General features: G+C 50.5%; 1 protein-coding gene across 1 annotated transcript in view; it reads left to right on the top strand.

The window, feature by feature from the left end:
- Positions 1–18,760, top strand: part of LZTS1 (leucine zipper tumor suppressor 1) — a 67,127-nt gene extending 48,367 nt beyond the window's left edge. The window contains exons 2-4 of the mRNA XM_027549787.1: positions 8,949–9,426; positions 10,793–11,581; positions 14,982–18,760. Of these exons, the coding sequence (XP_027405588.1) occupies positions 9,082–9,426; positions 10,793–11,581; positions 14,982–15,635 (1,788 nt within the window). The 5' untranslated portion in view covers positions 8,949–9,081 and the 3' untranslated portion in view covers positions 15,636–18,760. The remainder of the gene's footprint in view (positions 1–8,948; positions 9,427–10,792; positions 11,582–14,981) is intronic.
- The last annotated feature ends 1,150 nt before the right edge of the window (positions 18,761–19,910 follow it).

Here is a 19,910-nt window from a genome sequence, read left to right as displayed (position 1 = left end):
GGCCATTCTACCAAAACCTTCATCAGCCTGGCTCTTCCTAAATACCATCTTCTCCAAGATCTTCCCTGGATGCTGCAACTAAAGTGGAGAACACACACACACACATGCACACACACACATGAACACAGACGCACACGACTGACACTTATCCCTGGCTTTTCTTTTTTTCCTTCTATGCATTTTCTCCTCTCCTTCCTTCCTCACCCTCTTCCACCTGCACTTTGCATAGTACTTGGCCCTTGTCAGATGAGGAAGAAATATTTGTTGAATTAGTGACCCAATGAACCCCTACACAGCAACCCCGTCAGCTCAGGCCACAGGTGAGATTACTTGGTGCTCACTGAGGAAACACCCCATGGAGTGTGTTCTGGTGTGGGCGCCCTCCCCCTCTCCATGGGTGCTGGAGCAGAATTCCTCAGGGTTCAGCAAGGGCTTCCCCTGCTCCATCAGCAGCAGCACAGCCCAGTGGATGCCCCAGATGGATGCACCTGGTGGGAGAGTGCTGAGAACATAGAGATGCCCGATAGCTTGGCCTGGGTGGTGATGGGGAGAGGATAAAGGAAGGAAAGAAGTCAGGGAATGACCTGGACTGAGAAAGAGAGAGGCATGAGAAGGAGCAGGGTGGCTGGAGGCTAGCATCCTGATCTTGTAGGTGATCTCTCCAGACAAAGAGGGCAAACAAGAGGGCAGCTGTGTATCCTCACTTTCCCCAGGCAGGAAGTCTGGGTTTGGTGTGGACAAAGATCCGTATAGTCAAGGCTGTGGTTTTTCCTGAGTCATTTATGGATGTGAGAGTTGGAGCATAAAGAAGGTTGATAGCGGAAGAATCGATGCTTCTAAACTATGGTCCTGGAGAAGACTTGAGAGTTCCTTGGATAGCAAGGAGATCAAACTAGTCAATCCTAAAGGAAATCAATCCTGAATATTTATTGGAAGGACTGAAGCTCCAATAATTTGGCCACCTGATGTGAGGAATAGACTCTTTGGAAAAGACCCTGATGCTGAGAAAGATTGAAGGCCGGAGGAGAAGGGGTGACAGAGAATGAGATGGTTGGATGGCATCACTGGCTCAGTGGACATGAGTTTGAGCAGGCTCTGGGACACAGTGAAAGACAGGGAAGTCTGGTGTGCTGTTGTCCATGGGATTGCAAGGAGTCCACACGACATGGTAACTGAACAACAAAAGGCCATATCTGCTTCTCCCTTTGGTGTGAGATGAGGGGGGATGCAGTAATACTCACCTTCCTGAGTCCTGACAGACCCCTTTTCATGTTTGTGTCTCTAGCTCCATATTCCAGAAAGGGAGGAATGTGTCACCCTGGTGTGAGCCCTGGTTAAAAGAGTACAAGATGGATGGGGAGGGAGCAGCTGCCGTGGGAGTAGCAGCAGCTCAAAGTCCAGGGCTTCCAGGTCCTTGCATTCCTGGTGGGGAAGCCATCCTCGGTGGGGAAGGTCACGTGGCAGGGTGGGGAGGCGCTGGCACTCCTAGAGGCAAGTCCCCTCAGTTCCCTGGGGCCAGATTCTGAGACGTGTATCCTAGGGGCTCCTTTACCACCACCTATTCTTGGCTGTCCTTCTCTTTCCTCTCATAAAGTCTAATGTTTGCTGGATTTCTTTTGTAACATCCATGGAGATCATGGAGCTCACGTAATTGAGCCCAGCCTGAGGAGCTGTAGCTTCTTTACCTTTTCCTCTCCAGTCCTTCTTGCCTCTTCCTTTCCCCTCCTGCAGTCTCCAAGATCTGTGTGGTTGCTCACTTTCATCCCGTATCCCACACTCTGGGCCAGTGAGGATTTCTTTCCCAGGAAGAAAAATGTGCCCTTCCCCTTGCCTGCCTGAGGGCAGAGACAATGAGTCTTGTAGGGGGTGGGTGGGAAGACCCAAGATTTGGGAACTAGGGTGGATCATGGCCAGGTTTTCTGTGATGCTCTCTCCAAGTTGAAAACCAAACAAGTCTAGACATTTAAAGGTAATTAGGTTAGCTTCAAATATATCTGGGGGAGAATCTCAAACTTCAAAGCTCTTCTGTGTGTTAAGACCTGGGGAATGGAGAGCAGAGGCTCCAGGGCTAAGGGACAGAAATGCTCTCAGGATCAGAGCCAGCATCCTTCACCCACTCCATGCCTTTGCTCCCTGGCATCATTTGTCTTCTCCCTCTCGGTCCCCTGGGACCCAGCACAGTGCTTGCCCTTCGCACATCTTCCAGGCTGCCGTTCAGGTCAGTGAAGGAGCTCACCCATACCTAGAACCTTGTTTCCTGCCCAGTTGGGAAATGAAGCTATGGCTGGAGGCCATGAGCTTAATTTCCCCTCCTGACTTTCTTTCTGTCAACCCTTGAAACTGACCTGCCTTCCAGGATAGGATCCCTAACATCTCTGGGGGCTTCCCAGGTGGCACAGTGGTAAAGAATCCACCTGCAATGCAGGAGCTGCTGGAGATGCAGGTTCGATCCCTTGGTTGGGAAGATCTCTGGAACAGGAAATGGCAACCCACTCCAGTATTCTTGCCTAGAAAATCCCATGGACAGAGGAGCCAGGCAGTTTACAGTCCATGGGATCACAAAGAGTCAGCGACTGGGTAACTAGGCACCCTATCTCTGAGCCTCTACCTATAGTCCTCAGCAATCTGCTCACATGTGGATATCATGGAATTTGGGTCTGGGTTCAAATCCCACCTTGGTCACTGGCCAGTTGAATGACAAAGGCCAAGTCATCTAACCCCTCTGTGTTTTGCTTCATTTTCACCCTAGGAGTCTAGAGACAAAGTCTCTGCTCTCACAGAGCTGAAATTCTGGTGGTTATTATTATAAGTTAGCAGCAGATTATTATAGGTTAGCAGCAATGACTTACTGTATGACACGGGGAACTCTACTTAATATTATATAACAACCTAATTGGGCCAAGAATTTGAAAAAGAATAAATACATGTATATGTATAACTGAATCACTTTGCTATACACCTGAAAACTAACACAACATTATTAATCAATTATACTCCAATATATAATAAAAAGTTTTGTTTTAAAAGATTTTGTTGTTGCTCAGTGTCCAATTCTTTGAGACCCCACAGATTTCAGCATGCCAGGCTCCTCTGTGTTTCACCATCTCCCAGAGTTTACTCAAACCCATGTCCATTGATTCAGTGATGCCATCCAACCATCTCATCCTCTGCCACCTCCTTCTCTTCCTGCCATCAATCTTTCCAAGCATCAGGGTCTTTTCCAATGATTCAGTTCTTTGCATCAGGTGGCAAAAATACTGGAGCTTCAGCTTCAGCATCAGTCCTTCCAATGAATACTCAAGGCTGATTTTTCTTTAGAATCGACTGATTAAATCAAGTGTTGTGAAGGAAATAAACAGACTGGTTCTAACAGAGAGGAAGGGGAGAAATGGATTTTTCTATGAGTAACTAGGAAAGCCATGGAGGTGATATTCAAATTCAAAACTAAAGGGTGAGAAAGGGAAATTTGTGTGAAGAGGAAGAGCTAAGGGAAGAGAGTTGTCAGCAGAGGCAACAGCAGGCATGAAAGCTCCTTGATGAGAAGAGGTTTGGTGTGTTCCACCAGCAGAAAAGCAACAGTGTGGCCGTCACTGAGGTGAGGAGTCTGGAGTGGTGGGCAAATCAGCCAAACCCAATGACCTCATGAGGAGCCTGCTTCACTCTACGAGTAATGGGAAGCCTTGAAAGGTTTTCACCTGTGAGCGGAAGAACTTTGACACTTCAGATGCTTAGGATGAGCAGATGGGGAAAAGATAAATTTGGAGGCTGTCTCAGGGTCCAAGTGAAAGGAGATGGCAGTGCATCAGGAGAGCTGCAAACAGATTCTTTTTTTTTTTTTTTAACTTTATTGAAGTATAGTTGATTTACAATGTTAATTTCTGCTGTAGAGCAAAATGATTCAGTTATCTGTATTTATTTTCTTTTCATTTTCTTTTCTATTATGGTTTATAGGATATTGAATATAGTTCCCTGTGCTATACAGTAGGAACTTGTTGTTTATCCATCCTATACATACTAAGTTTGAATCTGCTAATCCCAAACTCCCAATCTATCCTTCCCTCACCTCCCTTGGCAACCACAAGTCTGTTCTGTATGTCTGAGAGTCTGTTTCTGTTTGTAGATATGTTCATTTGTGTCATGTTTTAGATTCCACACATAAGTGTTATTCATATGTCATTTGTCTTTCTCTGTCTGGCTTACTTCATTTAGGATGATAATCTCTAGGTTCATCCATGTTACTGCAAATGACGTTATTCCATTCCTTTTCATGGCTGAGTAATATTCTATTGTATATATGTACCACCTCTTTTTTAACCATTCCTATCTGTTGATGGACATCTAGGTGGCTTCCATGCCCTGGCTATTGTAAATAGTGCCACAGTGAACACCAGGGTGTGTGTATCTTTTTAAATTATGGTTTTCTTCAGATAGACATCCTGTAACAGGATTGCTGGATCATATGGCAACTCTATTTTTCATTTTTTGAGGAACGTCCATGCTGTTTTCCATAGAGGCTGCACCAGTTTACATTCCCATCAGCAGTATAAGATTCCCTTTGCTCCATATCCACTACAGCATTTGTTATTTGTAGACTTTTTAATAATGGTCCTTTTGAGCAGTGTGAGGTGGTACCTCATTATAGTTTTGATTTGCATTTCTCTGATTATTAGCAATGATGAGCATCATTTTGTGTGCCTGTTGGTCATCTGTATGTCTTCTTTGGAAAAATGTCTATTTAGATCTTCTGCCCATTCTTCAATTAAGTTTGTTCATTTTTTATTATTGAATTATATGAGCTGCAAACAGATTCATTTCACATGTCTTCCTGGTATTATAGTTCTGTTCCAGCTATTATACTTCTAGAAGGCACCCTAATCCTGTCTTTCAGTTGATCATGGACTCCCTGGACAGTACCTACCATGTGTGAGGCATTGCACTTGACTTCTGTGAGTTTGCTTCATCCTCATACTGAGCCTGTGAAATTCTGATTATTTCCATTTTGTGGCAAAGAAATCTCAGAGAGGTTAATTTTCAAATCCAAGTCTCTCTGATGCCATAGCCTATGGTATTATCTCTACAACACTGTCCATGCAGATGTTCATAAATGTGTAACTGGATGAGCAAAAAGTAAGTCACCAGTTGTCCAACTGGTAGAGCATGCAGAGTGCGCAAGAGTCTTTTGGCCAAAAATAGCTTCCCAATATATGGACAGCAGTAAAATATTGCCTCATAGGCCCCTGGGGCCTCAACTAAGCAAGAGATGGATGACCTGGGGCATGAGAAACACATTTTGTCATTGTCAGCTGTTAAATTAGCAGAGGAACTTCATGCACCTAAGTAGTGCTGTCAGGGAATGGGATGCAGGAAACTTGCATTTGGAGAGGAGAGAACTAGTTCTGGAAAATGAGATGTGGCCATTGAAGATAACACAGGGCTGATGTGTGCCTGGAGAGAACAATAATGATAATATAAATCATAGATGCCAGTGAAAATACCTCCTATTCACTGAGTGCCTACTATATACTAGGCTTCAAATAAATGTATCAGACCTATTAGCTTCCAGTAAGATCCAATAAACTGCTTGTAATGGCCCCATGAGGTATCATCATGTTTCCCTGATTCTAAGAGACCATCAATATAATAAAAGCTTTTCATAGAAAAGCATATATTACACTTATGGAACGCTGTTTTGTTGTGTGGTTGCTCTTATGATTGGAATATAGGATGTATTTATTCATGTCATAGCTACTTTATTCTTCAAGATGACAATGCATGTTTGAATCTGAGCCTTCATCTTCAGAGTCTGAAGAGTCTTCTGGCTCCCTCAGTCATAATACCCCCTTATCACCCACCTGGGATGTCTTCTGCCCCTTTCAGTTGACAGGGTAATTTAGAGCAGAATAAAGAATGCAGGGTTCCTTCTGCATTTCCTATTTTATTAAACTTGCCGTGTGCCTCCCCTCCCCCCGCTTCTTAATTGAATCATCTGTCTTTTGACTGACTAAGAAATACTCCTTCTCAATGCATGACAATCACACAGCATTTCCAAGCTCTGACAATCAGGTGACCCAGGCTTGAGCGATTTGCCTACATCCACGAGGGTGCCCACATTGCCTTCTATCGCATTCCTCTGTCTGGTGACCGGCAAGGCCATTGTTATTGTTTTCAGCATTGATTATAAGATGCAGTCCCATTACTTAAAAAAAAAAAAAAAAAAAAACTTTAAGTGTATCTTAGAATTGGTTTGTGACACAGAAGGTAAAGACGTAAGAGAGTTTACCTCCCACATCATAGCTGGCAGGGAGCATAACTAGGAATCCAAACCAAGTCAGCCAAGTTACTATTTATTGTTCAGGGGTACAGTTGTTTCTCTCTTCTTCCTGTGAGCCCTCTCCAGTCAGGCCTTTGTTCGCACCATTCCACCAAAACCACTCTTGTCAAGGTCACTGGTGCCTCCACATAGCCACATCCATTGACCAATTCTTAGTCGCCATCTTAGTTCAGCATCACTTGACACCATCTTCATCCTTACCTTTCACGCATCTCCTGCATGTCTGTCAAAGACCCCTTAGTGTCTCTTCCTCATTTCCACTCATCTTCCCGGCCTCAGTGAACCAGTCCTCACATTTCTCTTGCCTTCTTGCCCTTGCTTTTTCATCTAGTCTCAGACCTAGCTCCGAGACTATGCACAAACAGCTCACACAGGGAAATCTGCAGCTTGCCCTGCTCCACACCCATCCTACTCCACATCACTGCTTGGATCTCTAATGGGCTTTGCAATCTTAATATCTTAAGCCAAAGTCCTATTTCCACCCCCTCTTCATCCTAAACTGGTTCCTTCTGTGGTCTTTTGCATCTCAATAAATGGCAACTTACTTCTTCTGGATACTTGGATAAAAAACATTGAAGTCATCCTAGATTCCACTCTTTCCCTCCCTACATTCAGTCTTTTAACTAGTACCATCAGCTCAACCTTAAAATTACATCTAAAATTTAATTCTTCCCTGCTCGCTCAGTGGTGCAGGAGACATGGGTTCAATTCCTGGACCCATGTGGGTCTGGAAAGAACCCACATGCGGCAGAGCAACTAAGTCCACGTGCCACAAATATTGAGCCTGTGCTCTAGAGCCCAGGAGCCCAACTACTGAGCCCATGTGCTACAGCTACTGAAGCCTGTGCAACCCAGAGCCCATGCTCTACAACAAGAGAAGCCACTGCACTGAGAAGCCCGTGCACCACAACTAGAGAATAGCCTCCTCTCTCCACAACTAGAGAAAAGTAGTGAAGACCCAGCACAGTCAAGAATAAATAAATACAATTGAAAAAAAAATGGAATCCACAGCTACCACACTAGCCTAGCCATGTTAGTCACTCACCTGCTATAACAGGCCCAGCACTTCCACCCAAGCTCTCCAGTGGCTCTTTTCCATACAGCAGCCAGAACGACCCTCCACAACCCAAGTCAGATCAAGCTGTCAGCTGCTTAAAGCCATCTGGGGGTTTCTTATCTCAGACTAAAGCCAAAACCTTTATGGCCAGTTAGGCTCTCTGTTGCCTGGCACCTACTATCTCTCTGACGTCTGCATCCTCCAAACCCCCACTGCTAACTACCCTCCAGCCAGACTGGCCTCCTTACTGATCTCACAAATGCCCAACACATTGCACTCAGGGACTCAGGGCTTTGCATTTGGGTCTACCCCTGAGCTTCCTATTTCTCCCCACAGGTCTCCACATGCTTTCTTCTTCATTTTCTTGGTGTCATTTCTCTTCAAATAACACCAAACAGAGAGAGGCTTCATTTGTATTTCCTGCGTAAAACAACCACCTCCTCTTCCTGGTGGCTCAGACTCTAAAGAGTCTGCCTGCAGTGTGGGAGACCTGGGTTCGATTCCTGGGTTGGGAAGATCCCCTGGAGAAGAGAATGGCTACCCATTCCAGTATTCTTGCCTGGAAAAGTCTATGGACAGAGAAGCCTTACGGGCTATAGTCTGTGGGGTCACAAGAAGTCTGACTGAGCAACTAGTACAACAACAGAATTCCATCCCATTCACTTGGCTTTATTTCCCCTGTAGCACACAGATCGCTTGAGGTCACATACGTTGATCTGTTTATGGCCAGTCCACACTACACCACACACAAGCCCCATGAGTGCAGGGACTGTAACTGTTCACCCCTGCATCCCAGTGCTGAGAAGTGAGCCATCTCAAAGAAGATTGTACATGTGGTACATAGATACAATGGAATATTACTCAGCCATTAAAAAGAATGAAATAAGGCCATTTGCAGCAACATGGATAAACCTAGAGAGTATCATACTGAGTGAAGTAAATCAGACAGAGAAGGAGAAATATCATGACATCCCTTTTATGTAGAATCCAAAAAGAAACGATACAAACGAGCTGACTTACAAAACAGAAAAAAGCTAACAGATTTAGAAAACAAACTCACAGTTGCTGGGGGGAAGGGATAGTTACGGACTTTTGGAAGGTCATGTACACACTGCTATATTTAAAGTGAATAACCAACAAAAACCTTTGTATACCACATGGAACTCTACTCAGTGTTATGTGCCAGCCTGGATGGGAGGCAGTTTGAGGGGAGAAGGGATACATGCATATGTATGGCTGAGTCCCTTTTTATTCACCTGAAACTATCACAACATTGTTAATCAGCTGTACCCCAATACAAAATGTTTTGGGTGTTAAAAAAAGAATAAAAATTAAAAAAAAAAAGAAGAGAGCCATCCCATAGTAGGCTTCTAGCAGATGTTTGCTGAATTAGAGAACAAAGGAAGAATGAGAGGGGGGCTCATTGAGACAGAGACAGGGCTGAGCCTCTGTTAAGGGAAACATGCATTTTTCTGCTGCCCAGATCTCGAGGTTGGTCACCAGTGGGGACGTGCCATGACTACCCCATCCAGGCTGACTTCTGCTTATGTCTTCTTCCAGGTCTCAGCTCTCCCAGGCTCTGTGAGGCTTCTGCTATGACTGCAGTCTCTTCTCGGAGCCAGGACTGCCCCTCGCCGCCCCTGCCACGCCAGGTCCCCACTCTGCCCCACCTGTCCTCGGCCCCCGTGTCGCCATGGGCAGCGTCAGCAGCCTCATCTCTGGCCACGGCTTCCACAGCAAGCACTGCCGGGCCTCGCAGTACAAGCTGCGCAAGTCTTCCCACCTCAAGAAGCTCAACCGCTATTCAGACGGGCTGCTGAGGTTCGGCTTCTCCCAAGACTCGGGACATGGCAAGTCCAGCTCCAAAATGGGCAAGAGCGAAGACTTCTTCTACATCAAGGTCAGCCAGAAGGCCCGGGGCTCCCACCGCCCTGATTACACGGCACTGTCCAGTGGGGACCTAGGGGGCCAGGCAGGAGTGGACTTTGACCCATCCACCCCACCGAAGCTCATGCCCTTCTCCAATCAGCTAGAGATGGTAAGTGGAGGGGTCTCTGGTGTGGGTGGCTGGATTGGAAAGGCAGGGAAGAGGCCTGGGGCTGAGAGCGGTGGTGGGGAAGGTCTTAAGTGCTTACATCACTGAGAACGCTTACATTACTGAATGATGCAGAGAGGGCAGGAGTACTTAGCCACACCAGAGAGCAAGATTGGACAAAGGAATGAACACATTGATCAGTCTCATAATGCAAAAGTCCTGGGTGAGCTTTTTAGCACAGAGCAATAAGAGAATGCAAGCCTTTCTGAACTCTGCTGGGCTATAACTCAGGATTGCCAAGGCAGGACCCATAGCCATGTTTTCAAGTGCATGGGAAGCAGGAAGGGCTCCCTTACCATCTGGAAAAGCAGGGGGAGAGCCCACCTGAAGAGATCTGATAGGCTCTCTTGTTAGAGGACTCACAGAGGTGGGCTTTCTCCTCCTTTGCTTCTCTGGTGGGACAGCAGCTCTCACTCAAACCAGCCCTAAAGCATCTTTGTTGGGATAAGAGCTGTGAGTTTGGTAGTTAGTTTTTTGCCATGCTGCGTGACTTGTGGGATCCTAGTTCCCTGACCAGGAATGGAACTCGCACCCCCTGAAGTAGATGCATGGAGTCTTAAACACTGGACCACCAGGGAAGTCCCTCGGGTTTGTTATCATCACCAATCTAGCAAGGATGAGGGCAGAGAGTCCCAGGTGCTCAGAAATCCAGCCCACGTCCCAGTTTAAGTTCTCATGGGTCCTGCCAGTCGGTGCTAGAAGTATTGTTCCTATTCAGCACCCTGGCCTCACCTGGGAGGATGAATCTATGCATTGATATGCTAGGAAACAGCCCACATGTTGGATAGAGTTTCAACTTTTCAAAGTAAAGAGCTTGTAAACTTTGAAGTCCTCTAATAAAGAAAATGATGGCTTTAGGGAAAAGACTGTTATTTCAAGTGGTTCTCCCAACCATTGGGGGAGGCCACAGCCAGAGTTCCAGCTGCTGGCCAACTGGAAGTAATGGGGAAGAAGCAGGGATGAACTTCCCCGAGGAAAGTGTGTCCAGCATCCTTACCTGCAGCACACCGAGCCCCAGAACCCTGGCACAGGGGTCTCAGCCAGTGAACCTAAAAGGGCTGTCATCTCGGAGAAACTGGTGACAAACTGGTTGGCAGTTTGCAGAACAAAGGGCCTAATGATATTTAAGGACAGGCATGGAGGAATTCCTCCTCCTTGAGGGAGATTCACCACTTCTGGTCCCTTCAGAGTAACAGGTGAGGTCACCTGCAGCCCCTGACCAGGAAGGTGCCATGTAGCTGGCCTGCATACCTGACTCAGGGCTCATCGCAGGGAGACACAGGGTCAGTATGGCTGTTTTCCTCCCCAGGGTTCTGAGAAGGGTGCTGTGAGACCCACGGCCTTCAAGCCGGTGCTGCCACGGTCAGGCGCCATCCTCCACTCATCCCCTGAGAGCGCCGGCCACCAGCTGCATCCTGCGCCTCTGGACAAGCCCAAGGAGCAGGAGCTGAAGCCCAGCCTGTGCTCCGGGGCACTGTCCGACTCCGGCCGGAACTCCATGTCCAGCCTGCCCACCCACAGTACCAGCAGCAGCTACCAGCTGGACCCGCTGGTCACTCCTGTGGGGCCCGCCAGCCGGTTTGGGGGCTCAGCCCACAACATCACACAGGGCATTGTCCTCCAAGACAGCAACATGATGAGCCTAAAGGCCCTGTCTTTCTCTGACGGGGGCAGCAAGCTGGCCCACGCAAGCAAAGACAAGGGCTCTGTGCGCTCCCCCATCTCCACGGACCAGTGCACCATCCAGGAGCTGGAGAAGCAGCTGCTGGAGAGGGAGGGCGAGCTGCAGAGGCTGCACCGCAGCTTCGAGGAGAAGGAGCTGGCCGCCAGCCAACCTTACGAGGAGCGGCCGCGGCGCTGCAAGGACGAGCTGGAGGGGCTGGAGGCCAAGGGCAAGATGAAGGTGGCCGCACAGAAGAGCCAGCGCGCTCAGCAGGTCCTGCATCTCCAGGTGCTCCAGCTTCAGCAGGAGAAACGGCAGCTCCGGCAGGAACTCGAGAGCCTCATGAAGGAGCAGGACCTGCTGGAGACCAAACTCAGGTCTTACGAGAAAGAGAAGACCAGCTTTGCCCCTGCACTGGAGGAGACGCAGTGGGAGGTGAGGATGAGGGCGTGGGCAGGGGACGGGCAGGGGTTCAGTGCCTGCATTCCCCACCACTTTCTCCAGGTCTCCTCCAGGCTCTAAGCAACAGGGAGAAGTGTGAAGTCACTCAGTCATGTCCGACTCTTTGCAGTCCCATGGACTGTAGCCCACCAGGCTTCTCCAGGCAAGAATACTGGAGCAGACTGCCATGCTCTCCTCCAGGGGATCTTCCAACCCAGGGATCGAACCCAGGTCTCCTGCACTGCAGGCAGATTCTTTACCATCTGAGCCATCAGGGAAACCCAAGAATACTGGAGTGGGTAGCCTATCCTTTCTCCAGGGAATCTTCCCAACCCAAGAATCAAACCGGGGTCTCCTGCATTATAGGCAGATTCTTCACCAGCTGAGCTACCGGAGCAACAGGGGTGGGAACACAATTGCCCCGGAAAACTGGGCTGGACTGATGGCTCCCTGACCCAAAGAAAGGGCTTCCCAGTAAACCATGTTGAAGATTTTCTTAGCCTGGGCTTCTTCATCTCCCCAACCCCATGCCTCATGGCCAGAATTGAATTTACTAATTGAGTCATTGGCTGAGAAACTAGAACAAGAGAACCAAGTCCCAGCCAGGCTGTCTGAGGGCCACCTCTGTGCATCGCAGAGGCTCTGCAGGACCGCAAACCATCCCTGGTTCCTGATGGTCCCAAAGCCACAAGAGACCATAGCACTATTTGCGATGTTTTTTCTTCATCTTTTTGTTGTTGTTTTCTTTATGGAAGGTTCTGTGTGCACTCTGAAAACATCACAGTTCCAAAGCTGTGGGATTTTTTATTTTTTTAAACTTTTTGGCTACAACACGGCATGTGGGGTCTTAGTTCCCTGACCAAGGATCGAACCCAAGCTTCCTGCATTGGGAGCATGGAGTCTCAACCAGTGGACCACCAGGGAAGTCCCTCATCTGTGACATTTGAGGAAGGGGACTTCACCCACTGGTGGGAGTGGTCACGTCTGTGCAGGTCTCAGGGACAGAGTTGGCCAGTCCTCATAGAAGAGCAAGTGGAGCTTCTGTTTGGTGGACTGAGATGGAAGCATAGAACAGGAAGAAAGAGGACTCATGTACACATGCACATCCTCAGGCACACCTGGAAATTAGGTGGCTGCACCTGGTCTCACTGGAGAACAGCCTAACCCCCATATCCTGCTCACTTTTCTCACCTGATGGGCCTCTAAAGATGGTGCAAGGACCAGAAGAGGCGTGTACATGGCAGTCACCTCAAAGACTGGGAAGGGGCTGCCCTGGGAAGGGGCTGAGGACTCACTGGGTCTGGTTAGACCAGCATCATCCCTAGGTAGGGGTGACACACCATCAGCCATGCAGCCATCTGTCTGAACTGATCTCCTGTACTTATTCTGGAAATTAGAGTGACAGGTGTTATCAAGGGTAGAGAAAAAAGATCCTTTCTGAGGAAGTGATGGATAGAGGCGCTAGACAGGTGGGCAGGGAGTGTCACTTTCTGTTTGCCAGGTTTCCCAAAGAGGAAAGGACCTCATCCATGGGACCAGTGCCTTTCTTCTCATCAGTGTTGGTTCAGGAGACCCTTTCCCAGCCATGGTTTCTCAGCCAGGACTTGGGAACACTTTGGCCCATCTCAGAACATAAGCCAACGCTAGCATTATGCATCCATTCTTGCTTGTCTAATCCAGAACTAACCTGGACATGGCTGTGACCTCATTCCCAGGTTGTCCAGTCAGACTATTAGTAAAACAATAAATGAAGTAAATTTTCACAAAAACATAGAAATATATTACAAACATAACAACAATAATTCATAGAGTGTTTATTAATGCCAGGCCTCAGGTTCTTTCATTTAACCTTTACAACAGCCCTGTGAAACTCAATTTAGAGTTAAAGACACTGAAGCATGGAGAACAATTATAATAGCAAAGAGCTTGTTAGATGACTTGCCAAAGTCACCACATAACAGATATCAGAGGCAGGATCTGATCCTGAATTAGGTCCCAGAGTTCAGAGTTTTATGTTCATAATGCTACTGTGCTAATGGATGCAGAATTGGCCGGGTCACTCTGGTAGAGCCAGGATTCAAAGCGAGGCCCCATCCTCAGCCACGGCTCTGCTGCCCCCTGCATGACGCAAATCCAGGCTCACCCTCGGAAGGCTGTTTCAGTCCCAGCCAAGCATGGTGGTAGGGCTGTGCACACTTCAGAGGTGGTGCATGAGAAAAAGGGGTGGTTCTGCCTCAAGAAGAAAAGAGGAAATATTAATACTTCCAGTCTTGCTCAAAGAATCTATTCTGTGGAGGCCCAGACCCTGGCCTTCATTCTGGCCATCTTTCCTGCAGGCTGGCAGAAAATGCTCTTGTGACACAGCCAGCCAGACTGGCCCTGGACACGTGACCCCCAGTGGCCAGGACTCCATAGACACACGGGTCTGAGTCAGTCTCATTAGTGTCATTAGTTTTGTTTGCTGCTCTTAGCCAACTTTTGATGGAGACTGAAGCAGAAATGGTGGAGGGCACTGGGGAGAACAGCGGCTCATCATTTGGCAGATGCCAGCTGGGCACTGTCTCTGAGCCCAATAGGTTGCTGGGGTGCAGCCATGATTGTGTGAATATTGTCTTTATCCCAAGAGGAAAGAGAAGAGAATATGTGCAGGGGTGAGGCCAGAGGGTGTGAGCATATACACAGATGATAGAAGTTAGACCCAAAATTGACATCATCGATGTTAATGTAGATAGTGGAGCTACCGGCTGTGAGCAGATTAAACCACTGGCCCTTAATATATACATAGCTATAAGTTTGGGTGGACTTCCCCAGTGGTAAAAAAAAAAAAAAAAATCTACCTGCCAAAGTAGTAGACATAAGAGACACAGATTCAATCCCTGGGTCAGGAAGATCCCCTGGAAAAGGAAATGGCACTCCAGTATTCTTGCCTGGAGAATCCCATGGACAGAGGAGCCTGGCGGGCTACAGTCCATGAGGTCTCAAAACCAGGAGTTAGCGACCAAACAACAGGGACACGAGTTTGGGTATGGACTGAGATTTAGACTGAATGGGGGGTGAGGCAGGCTTGTGGACAGACCCAGCCAGATTCAGAATGAAAGGAGCCTCACAGCAGGGCTTGGCCTTCGTGGGTCGCCCAGACCACCATGCTGGGGGCTCTTTCCAGGCACTGTGTGAGGACTAGTTTAGTTCTTTTTATTTTTGGCGGGGCTGGGTGGCTTTCAGGAGCTTAGTTTCCCGATCAGGGATGGAACCCGCGTCCTCGGCAGTGAAAACCACGAGTCCCAATCACTGGATCACATAGGATTAAGTGCTTTTAAGCAATCAGGTGCCCCGTACGTGCGGACTCTCACCCTTTGGCTCTCTCTTGTCCCTGCCCTGCCCTGCCTCGTGGCAGGTGTGCCAGAAGTCCGGAGAGATCTCCCTCCTGAAGCAGCAGCTGAAGGAGTCCCAAACAGAGATCAACGCCAAGGCCAGCGAGATCCTCAACCTGAAGGCTCAGCTGAAGGACACGCGGGGCCGGCTGGAGAGTTTGGAGCTGAAGACGCAGGACTTGGAGAACGCGCTGCGCACCAAGGGCCTGGAGCTGGAGGTGTGCGAAAACGAGCTGCAGCGCAAGAAGAACGAGGCGGAGCTCCTGCGGGAGAAGGTGAACCTGCTGGAGCAGGAGCTGCTGGAGCTGCGGGCCCAGGCCGCCCTGCAGCGGAGCAGGGACGCGGCTGCCCTGGGTCCCGCCTCCGCGGACGACGTGCCCGCCCTTCAGCGCGAGCTGGAGAGGCTGCGCGCAGAGCTCAAGGAGGAGCGGCAGGGGCATGACCAGATGTCCTCTGGCTTCCAGCACGAGCGGCTGGTGTGGAAGGAGGAGAAGGAGAAAGTGATCCAGTACCAGAAGCAGCTGCAGCAGAGCTACCTGGCCATGTACCAACGGAACCAGCGCCTGGAGAAGGCACTGCAGCAGCTGGCCCGGGGGGACGGCGCAGGGGAGCCTTTTGAGATCGACCTTGAAGGGGCTGACATCCCCTACGAGGACATCATCGCCACCGAGATCTGAGGGGCCTCCTGGGAGAGGGCCGGGGACCTGGCATTGGGAGGCAGGGGTGCTGAGTCTGTCAATGGGGGCTCCCTTGCCCTGCTTCCCTGCTCAGGCCTCAGAGAGAAGTACAGACTTCAAGGCGAGGAGATTGGTTGCGGGGTGGGGGTGGGGAACGGTTGCTGCTACAGGGCCTCTCCTGGCCTTTCCCAAGATCCAGCGCTTAGCAACCCTGCAGCCGGCCAGACCTCCAGCTTTGCCAAGAGAGGAGTCCTGGGATCATCAAGATTTGGTTACTGGCTTCCTAAAACTTGGTCTTTGTTCAAAATGCTTAGAGATTTTGAACCCTCTAAGCATTTAGAGGGTTCCCTAAATGCTCTCCCAGAGAGGGTGGTGACTGATGGAAGCTCCCTTCCACCTCTTTTCCTACAACTTTTCTTGACTCCCACCCCCGCTCCCAACACACTGGGTTTGCCCCTTGGGAACAGAACACAAGCATTTATGACCAGAAGCTTTGGAATCTGACCTGGTCATACCTCATCTATTCCCACCAGCCATGGAGAGACAGGGGTTGGAGTGGGATGTGGAGAACTTGGCTGAACAGCAATCAGAGCTTCCCAACACTGTAGGTCTCAGAAAGGAGGGGAGAGCTGGGGCTACCCGGCGGATGTCGAGACTCAGCCAGACCAGAGGGTGTCTGAAGGAGAAGCTAGGTGGTGACAGCCAGACCCTCTAGCCCTGCTGACTGGACGTGAGCAGCCTCGGGATGACTGGTGGCCTTTGATCTCTTCTTAAAGCCATAGCCCCAAGGCCCTGGGATGGGTGCTGAGGAAGAAAGATGATGCAGGGAGTGTGTGACTCCAAGCTGTCCCCAGGGGAGCCCCCAGATCTTTTCATCATGAGACCAGAGATAGGGATTTCCCCTCCTGTTCAAGTTGCTCAGCATTGGTTTTGATTCCTAAGAACCAAGTCTTTGCTTGAACTCAGAATAACCTTTGTCCACTGAGATGGCACAGGGTCATCTGGGCTAGGCCTTCCCCCTTCACCTTCAGCTCCATCCTGCTGCCGGTCATGTCCCTTGTCACCTCCAGGGCTAAGTACAGACAGAGCCTTTACAGGTCAGGGAGGGGCCCCAAAGTGCCAGTGTCCAAAGACAGTAAGAGGCTCAAACACAGCCTCTGAACAGCCCTGGGGCCCCCGGCTGCACCCCCCTCTGCTTGCATTAGCCCCACCTGAGCCCCATAATCAAGGACTCCTGGCCTGCAGAAGGCTGGTTTTCCTTTTCAAAGATGTGCGGAGAAAAGATTGTTTCTCAGTTGCTTGGTTCAGGGAATTTTCTTCTTCTTTTTCCTTTCTTGTCTTTTCAGACACAAGCCAGATCTCGCAGGCAGCCAGGCTGTTCCATGTTCTATTTTTGCCTCGAGCTGCAGCTGCTGTTCCTGGGACAGCCAGCCCCGGCTGGATTCCTGGGCTCACGCCCGCATGCTGAGGGGGGTTAACTGAATGTCTGAGTATGCAGCAGCCCCAGGCCATTGCTCCCCAGTTCTGTCCCCGACTGTGGACCCCTCCAGGCCCCAGGTGGTAGTGGGGAGCTGCTTCTCCTCCAGCCTCCCATCCTGCCAGGGTCCCCCCACAGTCCCTCCTTGAGCCTGGACTGAGAGCAGGGCCGCCTTCCCGGATGCTGGCTCTGCCTTCCATTCCCCAAGCTAGGCTGTGCCTGTCCTGCCTTCACGTGACAGAGGAGCCTCTCTGGAATTTCAAGCCATTACTCTTAGTCATAGGCTAGACTTAAACCCGGAATCCACAGGCCCAGAGCTCCCTCTCTGCCTGGAGGCCAGTCCCCTCCACAGGACACAGGCAGATCACCCCCACTCCCCAAGTCAAAGACTTCCCACCCCTTGTCTCCTGGTTGCTTCATCTCTACCAGCCTGTGCCTTGTCTGAGTCCTTTCCTCCCAGAGGCTGTCCTGATGGATAGAAAGAGGCTGCTGCCCCCTCCTCGGGCTGGAGACCACCCCCCCAAAGGGCAGCCAAAAGCCCATTGCTCTGCCCTCAAGACCTCGCTGCAAAGAGGTGGGTGCTAAGCCCCAGGGGAGGGCGCTCAGGGGCACAGCAGCTCCACCTCAGTGTGATAGTGCCCTGCACCCCTGTCCCCATCTCTGCCCCAGGCCAACCCATGGAGCCCTCCCTGGGTTGCCACCAGCCCAAGGCTCCAGGGTGGCCCAGTTGCACCAGAATGAGAGTGTCCTATAACATAGCGACCTCGCCGCGGTGTGGTTTCCCTTCCCTTCGCTGTGCTAAAACCTCCATGCTATTCCTGGACCTTGCCAGACCCAGCCTCTCTCCGGAAGGAGCCTCTGAGCAGCAGAGGCTGAGCAGGACTGGAGAAGTCGGCCACGCAGGCCTCGGAACAGGCGGCCTGGCCCAGGGCCAGCGGGAGCTCGCCGCCTCTTCCCCCGAGAGTGGCTGCTAAGACGCATGCTCGCTGGATCAGAGCTGCGGCTCTGCTAGCCAAAGGATGGTGAAGCTCTCTGCTGTGAGCAAGGAGGCAGCCACACCGAGGGGGGCTCTGCCTCTGGGCTTTAGAGTGACCAGACTCTCATGTGGCGCCCACCCTGGATTTATCCTCTGGTCTCTGCATTTGGATTAACCCCTGCTGGGCACAGTCGGTCCCCATGAATACCGAGTTCCATGGGGACTGCGTTGGGGGGTACCTCTCCCCTGAGAAGCACCCACCGAGCCTCTGCCCCTGCTCGACTCCCGGCCTAGCCTGGGCCACTTCTTGGGAGAGAGATCCTAGGGGTCAGGCAGGCTGGGTGGTCAGAGCTGCAGCTGTCCCTGCCAGGAGGACACGCACCTGTGTATGCACCTGTGTGCTTTCATGCTCCGCCTTCCTCATTTATCTGTGCTCCCCCTTGCGCTTCCTCTGCAGGCTAAGCGGGAACTCCGGCCCAGGCTGGCTATGGATGGACTAGCATTTGGAAGACTATGTACAGAGTTATTTTTCTCTTGGTTGTGTCTTGTTTGGTTTGCTCTGCTTTTGACAGCTTTGATTTATTTTTGATGCCCCCTTTTGGCCATGTAAACTATTTCTGGTAATTTTATGTTTTTATTTATGAATAAAGAATGCCATTTCTCATGCCCTCCCAAGCTACCCTCCTTCCCCTGGCTGTGGCATGGCAGCTCCCTGGAGCTCCTGCATTTGGAGTAAGAAAGGTGATGTCCCTTCCCACCAGTGGTGGGGATGGTTTGCAGCGGGTTGGGGGAGGGGTTTGGGGGTGGGGTGGAGGGGTAGGGACAGCTTTGATAGTGGCTGTATTGGCTGGTAGGAAAGCAGGGGCCTTGGCATCAGATAGACCTTCAGCTGGTCCCTGCCCCTCACCAACCCTGTGACCTTATCTGTGTGACCAGGTCTTGGGGAGAACCTGAGGAGGTGGAAAGGAAACCAAGGGCTGTGGTCCCCTGCAAAGGCAGAGGGTTCTCCGAAAGAGAGCCCCCTTCCCCCAGCCCCAACTTCAGACCTCCCTCCCTCTTCCCTCCAGCCTCTCACCTCGCCAGCCAGCTCCTTGGCCTATTACATATGGCCTCATTGGCTGGAGACCAGGGTGGCTATTGTCACCACCCCCGGGCCTCCCAGCTAGGAAGGTGCAGTCACCACAATGGCCATCTGTCCAGCCTTCTCCGTGCCAGCCTGCCTTGTTCACTGACAAGCAATCCCTACCGCTCTGGGCCCAGATTTGAAACTCAAAGGGCTTTTCTACTCAGGTGGCAGGAGACAGAAGGGACTTGTAAAGAGGGAATTAAAAATACGAGGCAGCCTGTGGAACATGTGTTGGGTAGATGTAAGTGCCTCTGGGTGGGAAAGATCAGGGTCTCCGGGAAGGTGATGGGTGGAGGGGGCTTTGGTAGCATGAGTGGAACATTAGAGAAGTGGAGAGGAGAGGGAAGACAAGAAATGCACCCCAGGGCGGCCTTCCCATAGCTGTGGTCTCCCTGCCTGTCTGCATAGGTGACAGGCCAGCAAGGAGCACATGAGGCCAACGAGGCCGATGGGGATGTGCAGGGGGTCGGCGCGGGGGAGGCAGTCACACCCTCCCAAGCAAGCTACCCTCCTTCCCCTGGCTGTGTCCTGGAAGCTCCCTGGAGCTCCTGCATTTGAAGTAAGAAAGGTGATGTCCTGTCCCACCAGTGGGCAGGGGGTCGGTGTGTGGGGGGGGGTTGTAGGGGGTGAGCTATCAAAGTGCAAAGAAGGTCAGGCAGCTGGCCAAGCCTGGACAGGAGCCCACATCTAAATCCA

The sequence above is a fragment of the Bos indicus x Bos taurus genome, chromosome 8, assembly GCF_003369695.1.
Source record: "Bos indicus x Bos taurus breed Angus x Brahman F1 hybrid chromosome 8, Bos_hybrid_MaternalHap_v2.0, whole genome shotgun sequence".
Lineage (NCBI taxonomy): Eukaryota > Metazoa > Chordata > Mammalia > Artiodactyla > Bovidae > Bos > Bos indicus x Bos taurus.
Note: the sequence above shows the minus strand (reverse complement) of the source record. Positions and strands in the feature narration are given on the sequence as shown.